This window comes from Gossypium hirsutum, chromosome A07 (assembly GCF_007990345.1).
Source record: "Gossypium hirsutum isolate 1008001.06 chromosome A07, Gossypium_hirsutum_v2.1, whole genome shotgun sequence".
Classification (NCBI taxonomy): Eukaryota; Viridiplantae; Streptophyta; class Magnoliopsida; order Malvales; family Malvaceae; genus Gossypium; species Gossypium hirsutum.
The window spans coordinates 93,526,240-93,534,375 of record NC_053430.1 but is presented as its reverse complement, the minus strand read 5'-3'; the positions used below and the strand labels follow the sequence as shown (position 1 = coordinate 93,534,375).

The 8,136-nt window shown below is 35.1% G+C and overlaps 2 protein-coding genes across 2 annotated transcripts; both read left to right on the top strand.

The window, feature by feature from the left end:
• The first annotated feature begins 210 nt into the window (after positions 1 to 210).
• On the top strand, positions 211 to 2,909 carry LOC107944972 (RPM1-interacting protein 4). Its single transcript, XM_016878785.2, has 4 exons — positions 211 to 690; positions 1,438 to 2,001; positions 2,211 to 2,405; positions 2,503 to 2,909. The coding sequence occupies exons 1-4, from the start codon at positions 685 to 687 to the stop codon at positions 2,530 to 2,532; spliced, it is 795 nt and encodes a 264-aa protein (XP_016734274.2). The 5' UTR covers positions 211 to 684; the 3' UTR covers positions 2,533 to 2,909.
• Positions 2,910 to 4,885: 1,976 nt separating this feature from the next.
• Positions 4,886 to 7,363, top strand: LOC107925704 (cell division control protein 45 homolog). Its single transcript, XM_041116682.1, has 2 exons — positions 4,886 to 5,134; positions 5,451 to 7,363. The coding sequence occupies exon 2, from the start codon at positions 5,478 to 5,480 to the stop codon at positions 7,281 to 7,283; it is 1,806 nt and encodes a 601-aa protein (XP_040972616.1). The 5' UTR covers positions 4,886 to 5,134; positions 5,451 to 5,477; the 3' UTR covers positions 7,284 to 7,363.
• Positions 7,364 to 8,136: the final 773 nt, after the last annotated feature.

The window sequence follows — 8,136 nt, the reverse complement described above, 5'->3', positions numbered from 1 at the left end:
ATTCGTTTAGAAATTAAAAATCTTAACAAGTTTTAAATATACATTTGAACTATGGAAGAATATTATTGATAGGATAGTGATACTTTGAAGAATTAATTAAAACTTTTAAAGGATCAATTTAAAATTTATGCGATAGTTGGATGGTGTTTTAATGGAATTAACCCTTTAAAGAATCATTACATAAGGAGTACTATCTGCAGCACCAAATTTATCCCTTCCCGTCTCGAATGACAGCAGTGATCTTGGAATCTTTGTTACATTTGGCGTGGAAGGAGTGAAAAATAATTATAGTATTGTTAAAAGAAAAATAGAAATCGAAATTGGAAGATAGTGAACCTACGGCGACTTGGTTTTTAGAGACTTTGAGAGAGACATCTGAAAATGAGAGGAAGCATAGATTTTTACAGAGAGAGAGGGGGAAGAATGGTCAAACATTACCGGTGGCGCCGGTCAATGGTTGATATTCCCCCCCTCTCTCTCTCTTTAAAGCTCTCTTCATCTCTCTCCCTTATTTCTCTCTCTTTTTGTCTTTGAATTTGTGTTGAAAGGTTCTTTTGGTCGTAGAACTTTTTTGGGTTTTTGTTTGTAATTCGTTTGATTACCAAAAGAAACTGATTTTTTTTTCTTTTTTGGGTTATTTTGTGGATTTCTGGGTTTTCTTTCTCAAGTTTGCTCGAGAGATAAATGGCAGTAAGTTTCTTTTTTCTCCTTTTAATCTCCTTTTCTTTCTCTGTCGTTTGTTGTTTTTGCTTTGGTTTAGTTTTCGCTATGCTTCTGTTTGTTTCCTGAGAAAATTTGCCAAAGACAAAAAGAACGCCGAGAATTATGGAGTCTGAGGTTTTAACGTTTAAGCCATGTTACTGTTCACTTTTCGTATTCTCGATCTCCTCCGATCTTCTATAATTTGTTTGTGACTAAAACTCTTTTGGAATCGTATGAAGAATCATGATTAGATTACTTAATTCTCATGCCTAATAAGTTCATGTTGGAATGTTAGCTTTCTTTAGTGCTCATTTGGTTTCCTCAATTATATTGAATTCCCCCATGGAAGATGAATTGGTTGACCTTGTATGTCTGTTCAACCTAAGGTTCCATGAATGGCCGGCTTGATTCGAAAATTGATTGAATTAAAAAAAAAAAGAAAACCCAATAATTGTAATACAATTGATTACATTCATCAGTAAAGAAAAATTTTTGATTGATTTCTTTGAAGCAAAAATTTTTGTTTGATTTCTTTGAAGCAATAATAATATTGTTTCCAGCCTCCCTTTTCAATTGAACTACTTCACTATTTCCTTGTTTGATTCGTTTGGAGGTGATAAAGTGTAAAGATTTTGTTTTTGCCCCATCTCTGATCTGCTAAACTTAATCCTCATTGTTGATGGAGGGGAATTTTGTTTGTGTTTTATCTGTAACGAGCTTTTGTTGCCATTGCAGCAACGTTCTCGTGTACCCAAGTTTGGCAATTGGGAGAGTGAAGGTAATGTTCCTTACACAGCTTATTTCGATAAGGCACGTCAGGGTCGCAATGGAGGAAAGATTGTGAACCCAAACGATCCCCAAGAGAGTCCGGAATTACATCAAGATTACGGAGCTCCGACTAGAGCTCCCCCTGCTTCACGACCAAAATCAGAATCGGATGAACCAATAGGACATGGACCTGCAAGAAGGGGACACGAACGAGGAAGGAGCAGGGAAGAAGGTGACCTCAGACAATATGCTGACTCTCCAGCACGTCACGAGAATGTCAACCGCAGAGCTTCTGGAGACTCTACACCTTCTCGTTATGGTCGTGGAGTAAGTTCCGGGGAAGCCCAGAAACGTTCCACGAGAACAAGTATTGGATCTGAAAACAGCATAGATAAATCACCACTCCACCCTGCACGGGGAACAGGGAGGGGTAGCATGGCATCACCTGCGTGGGAAGGAAAGACTTCGTATGATAGCAGCCATGGTACTCCTGGGAGATCCAAATTGAGGCCAAATAAAGGCGATGAAAGTGTAATCATCTTTCTTATTCCCGTCATATGCATAGCTTATCAACAACTTGAAAGTCTTCATGATTGGCAGACTACATGGCCCTTCCTTCATGAAAGTCTTCGCTATCTTAGATCATGATTACATGTTCCTTGGAATTGATAATGCATTATGTCTGTCTCGCTCTTTGTGACTTAGGCTTGTTGCTAATAATCTGGTTTCTGGTGTGACAGCCTGATAAAGCTGCTGCTGTTCCAAAATTCGGTGACTGGGATGAGAATAACCCGTCATCCGCTGATGGCTACACTCACATTTTTAATCAGGTGCGAGAAGAGCGGAACAATGGAGGCAGGGTACCAGGCATGCCTGGTCAGCAATCTCCATACAACACTGGCCGCAATCGGAAACCCACTAACAACAGTGCAAAGGTACATTGTTCGGGAACCTCATCAAGTAGTTCAATTGTCGTTTCTGAAAATCAGATATATATAAACGTTTAATTCTGTATTTCTTCATTTCCCCCAGGGCTGTTGCTTCCCATTTTGGAGGAAATAAGATCTGTGAATTCGCAGATTCCTTATCAGTTCGCATGGAACACTGTAAATACATTGAAGGCGCCTTCAGAGCAGAGTAATTTCACTGCAGTTGCGGATTATCATTGTTATGTATGTGTGTGTGTATCTTGTAATGACAAACATAGTATTATGTTTGTTGAATATGTTTTGTTATGTTTTTGCTCTTTCCCCTTTCTCTCTTAGATTATCTTTTTTTGTATACCACTTCACATCGCAATTATGTTTTGGTTAGAGGAAAAAAAAAAAAAAAACAAAAACCAACAGCAGACGCATATTCTTTTATTTCTATTCTAAATGTATGGTGTCCATTGTTGAGCTTTCAAAACCGTCTGGCTAATGATGGTTGATGATTTTTAACTCGTTTGTCTGGTCAGGATTGTTAAGATTCTATGTTGTGCATGCATTATAACTATTTAATGATTAATCGATTGAGTCTTAGTTCAATTGATATGCACATTGTTGTCAATATAAGAGGACGTGAGTTGAAGTGCGCTGAAGTGCATTATTCTTTAATTTATGAGTTGGGAAGGGAAAAAGAACAGCAGAGTTTTTTTTATATTTAATTAATTGGTATTTTTTGATGAGATGGAATTTTAAATAAGTGATTGTGGTTTTAAGGCTTTTTAAATGTATAAGTCATATAAATTTTAATTTTTATATACTAAATATAATTATAATATATCACATTCATGTTATGAATGGGATGGCGGGAGGGGGTTGACGGGCACCTGTGCCTCTAAAATGTGAAATTTAATTTTTAATCCTTTAAGTTTTGTATAATTTTATGTCAGTAAATGGAAAAATTAAACATTGCCCTCTCCCAAAATGATAAATTTCAATTTAATCTTTTGAAGAATTGTAAATATATAAGCTATTAAAATTGTGAAATTGCATTTTAGGTCTTATAAAAATATACAATTTCTCTTTATAATTTTTTTTTGGTTCTGCCATTATTTAAATAAATATATTTTTATAGAAAATTGATATAAAAAATAAACAAGATCTGGCTCCTATGGTAAAGTATAAATGTTGAAGATTATGTAAAAGATATAAAAGATATAAATGTTGAAGATTATGTAAAATTGATATAAATGTTGAAGATTATGTAAAAAATAAACAATTTTTTTTTAATTTTCTTATATAAAAGATATAAATCGATAAAAAAATATCTTCAATATAATACAATTTACATAATAAAATAAAAGTATTTTAATCATTAATTTATTGAGTTGGATCTGGTTGAATAAAATTTAAGAAATATATTCTTGAGTTAGACTTAATTATGCATGTATAATTTTAGTATTATATTAATCAGATCTAAATTTGATCTTACCGCTTATCATATAAATATTTTTTTATCGAGATCTAAATACACTTAAATAATGTTTTGAGTTTTATAAATGAAGAAGAGAACATTGAAAAAGTTTTATCTCTCATAAATTTAATTTTAAATTCAGTTGAAATCTAATACAATTATTCAATATTGCAGGAGCTAAAAAAGTACAAAAATAAACATATTTATATTTTTCTAACTTACGAAATCCCAATTTCTCTCCCAAAAGATTTCAAGCAGATTTAGCAAAATTAAGCTTTGAATCCCATTTCCAAAGCTTTTGACCTTCCTGATGTATGATGAATTATGTACATTCCTAGTACAGTTGCTTGGAAGTTTGAAATTATTGACTGGTCAACAAGAAAAAAAGCTACAATTCACCAAATCACTTATTTTAAAAGTTATATAAATAAATGATTCGTTTTAAATAGTAAATTTTAGTGTCATTATTGTTATCGGCAGTATCATTCGTCACAATTAGTCAATGATTGGCTCGTGAAAATAAAAAAATAATTTCTTTGGATACCGTTGTTGATATTGGCGGCACCAGTATGAGTACACATATACCCACTCGTTTAAAATATTCGTATTTCTTAAAAATATGTTTTTAACAGGTGATGCCAATGTCAACGGCAACACTAGTGTTTCTTTTTTAAATTTTTTGGTGGTGTCGTTGACATTGATGACACTTATTAAAAAATATTATTTTTTTCAATAAATACCAATGGCAACACCGAAGTTTATTATTCAACGAGTCATTTACGTACATAATTTTTAAGATGAGTCATTTTTGTAAATAATTAAAACTTTTAGATGTTTTTATAAAAAAGCATGTTACTAGTTATAGACAATCGAAACTCTATCACGTTACTTCCTTTTTATATTTTGCTGTTTTAAACTAATCATGTTGGACGCGAAGGCAATCAAATCCTGACCGTTTGAATTTTTTTTTTTAAAAACCAAACAAAAACAGATCGAAAAGAAAAAAAAAATTCCTACGGCGTCAGTGAAACTGAAGAGCGCCAAAATTTCGCGGTCGCTAAAAACAATTCAAAATTTTAACGAAAAAGTTCCACCAAAATTCAAAAACCAAATGAACATCACAAGTTAAAGCAAAAAGACAGCGCTTCCCCCTTCCGTTTCTCACTCTCTTTTCTTTTGCTCTCTCAGATCTGAATTTCAAAATAAGCAAAAAAGAGAAGAAAAAAGCTGAGAAATTTCACCATTCCCTTTTCTTCTTCGATCCCAGGTACTTCAAAAGCAATATTTAATTTCAGGTTTATTTGTATTAGATTACCAATTGTATTGTTGGTTTTCATTTTATTGTTTGTTTGGAATTGCGTCTATTTTATGAAATTTTGATACTTAATTAAGCTTAATATGTATCAAATTATACTACGAGTTGTTTCTTTTGGATCTTGGATTTAGGATGCAATCTAGCGAAATAACGTGAAAAAAGAGAGGGAATTTTCTTTCTGTGTCTTAAGGGTTTTTTTTTTTCACCACCAAAGCCTCAGTTTTAGTTACTTTCCAGAGAAAGTTTCAATATTTTCATCCAATTTCAGTACCGAAATTGAGGGGAACGAAAGAAAATGGTGAGGGAGGAAAGAGTGGAGTCATTTTACGCGAGGCTAAGGGAATCGGCTAGGGCATCGTCTCTCTCGCCTTTACTCATATTCCCGTCAACGTCTGATGTTGACTCTCTATGTGCTCTCAAAATCATTTTCCACATTCTTGAATCTGATTCAGTCCGGTACTCGTGTTATCCGGTGTCTTCTTTTCAAGAAATCAGAGAATACGCTGCTTCTGAGTTGAGCTCTTCATCTGAGGAGCCCGTTACTATGCTTTTGATAAACTGGGGGTGCCACCGTGACCTACAGGAGGATCTTAAGTTAGGGTCAGCTGCCAGGGTTTTTGTTGTTGATAGTCATAGGCCGATTCATTTGCATAATTTGAGTGATCAGAATGATCAGGTGGTTGTTCTTTATACTAATGATGATGAGCGGTTGGCTTATCTCGCATATGATTTTGAAGTTATGGAGTTGGCAAATGCTAGCTATTGTTTGCATAATTCGGAGTTGGATGGCGAAGAAGATGAAGATAGTGAAAGTGAGGATGATGATGATGATGAGGATGAAGAGGTGGAAGGGAAAGCCAGGGATGGTTCTAGGAAAAGAAGAAGACTGTCTTCAGAAGGTGAAGAAGAGCCACCGGCCAGGCGTTTTAAGAAACTGAAAAGGGAGTATTATCGGATGGGAACATTCCATGGGAAGCCATCAGGTTGTTTGATGTATGATTTGTCGCATTGTTTGAGGAAAAACACAAATGAGTTGCTGTGGCTGGCTTGTGTTTCACTTACAGATCAGTTTGTTCATGAGAGGCTAACAGATGAGAGGTATGAAGCAGGGGTTATGGAGCTTCAGCAGCATATTAACAGTTTAGGGAATCTGGATGCGGTTACTTCGGTGATGCTTAAAGACGGTACCAAGGTTCGAGCACCTGATTCCTCAAGAATTGCCTATGAAGAAGAACCAAGACTTATGCTGTTAAGAGAGTGGAATTTATTTGATTCAATGCTGTGTTCCTCGTACATTGCCCCAAAGTTGAAGACCTGGAGTGATAATGGCATGAAAAAGCTTAAGCTTCTCCTTGCAAGGATGGGATTTGCACTTGTGGATTGCCAGCAGAAGTTTCAGTACATGAATCATGAAGTAAAACAGAAGATGAAAGATCAATTCGAACAAATTTTGCCTGATTATGGACTTGATGATTTCTACTACAAAAGTTTCTTGCGTCTTCATGGTTATACGTCGAGGGTTTCAGCTGCAGACATGGTATATGGGGTCACTGCACTGCTTGAATCTTTTGTGCAATCAGATGGCTCGTGTGCTTTGAAGCAGTTTGGGGTGGCATACGATGCGCTGTCCCTAAGCAATCTTGATAAGCTGAAATCCGGAATGCAACAGGCGATCAAGATACAAAGGGCTATTCTTAGGCAAGGAAGTGCTGCAATAACAAAGAGTGGGTGCATCAGGAGTGGGAGAAAGTTTAGGTGGGTGAAGCTTGAAGATTCAGTAGATACAAAGCTGTTGGGTCACCCCCAGGCCCTCACCAAGTTCTGTTACTTTCTAATGGATGCCTTGAAGGAGAAAGGAGCTAAGTTGAAGCCTTTGCTTTGTGCTTGCATGTTGCAAGAGCCATCTAAGGTGTTGATTGTTGGGGTCTGCGGAAAGCCTCGTCTTGGAGCACTTCAAGGGAATGTGTTCGGTCTTGCATTCAGGAATGCTGCCGAGGAAACCGGAGCTGAATTCTTCCATGAGCTTTTCGAATCTTCATGGATTGTATTGGATGCTGGCGTTGTTAATTCCTTCATGGTCAAATTAACTGAAAGGCTTTGATGTAAAGCTTTGGATTATGAGTGACGGTAATTGTAACTTTGTTTTTTCTTTTCTTTTTAAATGAAAACATTTGTTCATTACTTTGAAGTAATTTTTTTAGTTTGCTTAAAATGATTCAATGAATAAAAATCTAATTTGGTGCAAATGTAAATGATATGAAAATTTGTTGGAAATGTTGACTAACACTATCAACATTGAGAATGAATATTTCTCTGTCCATTTTTATTTATATTACTAACCCTTTTTGTGGGTAAAAAAGAATTTGGTATCAACTTACAAACTAAATACGAGTTTCTACAAGAAACAAATGAACGAATTGTTAACATTAATAGAAGACAATTAATAATGGTTGCCATTAACATTAATGGGAGACAATCAATAATGACAACTAACAACTTTGAAAAAGTGGCATGGGATAATTTTTTTTTGGTCCTTGAGATAATGGGCTATTTATTGTTTGGTCCTTGAACCTCAACTATAAATAGGCCTTCTCATTTCTCATTTCAATTCATCCCAACCAATCTTTCTCTCTTAGTTTTCTCTCTTCTCCCATTTGAGAATTCTTAAGGAATTCTATTTGTTTGTAATACTTTGGAGATAGTAAAGTTATCATCTGGTGTTAGTGCCCGAGGACGTAGGTATAATTTACCGAACCTCGTTAAATCTCTTGTGTTCTTTCTTATCCTATTTTTCTTTCAATATTTGAGGGTATAATAGTAGTATTTAATTGTGCTATTAAATTACTATAGAAGGGATATTCTGTCTAAGGAAAGACTTGGTATTTAAGAGATCCATGTGATCCACCTCTCTTCCCTGGGAATTGAACTTTGTGTGATTTTTTAGTACAATAATT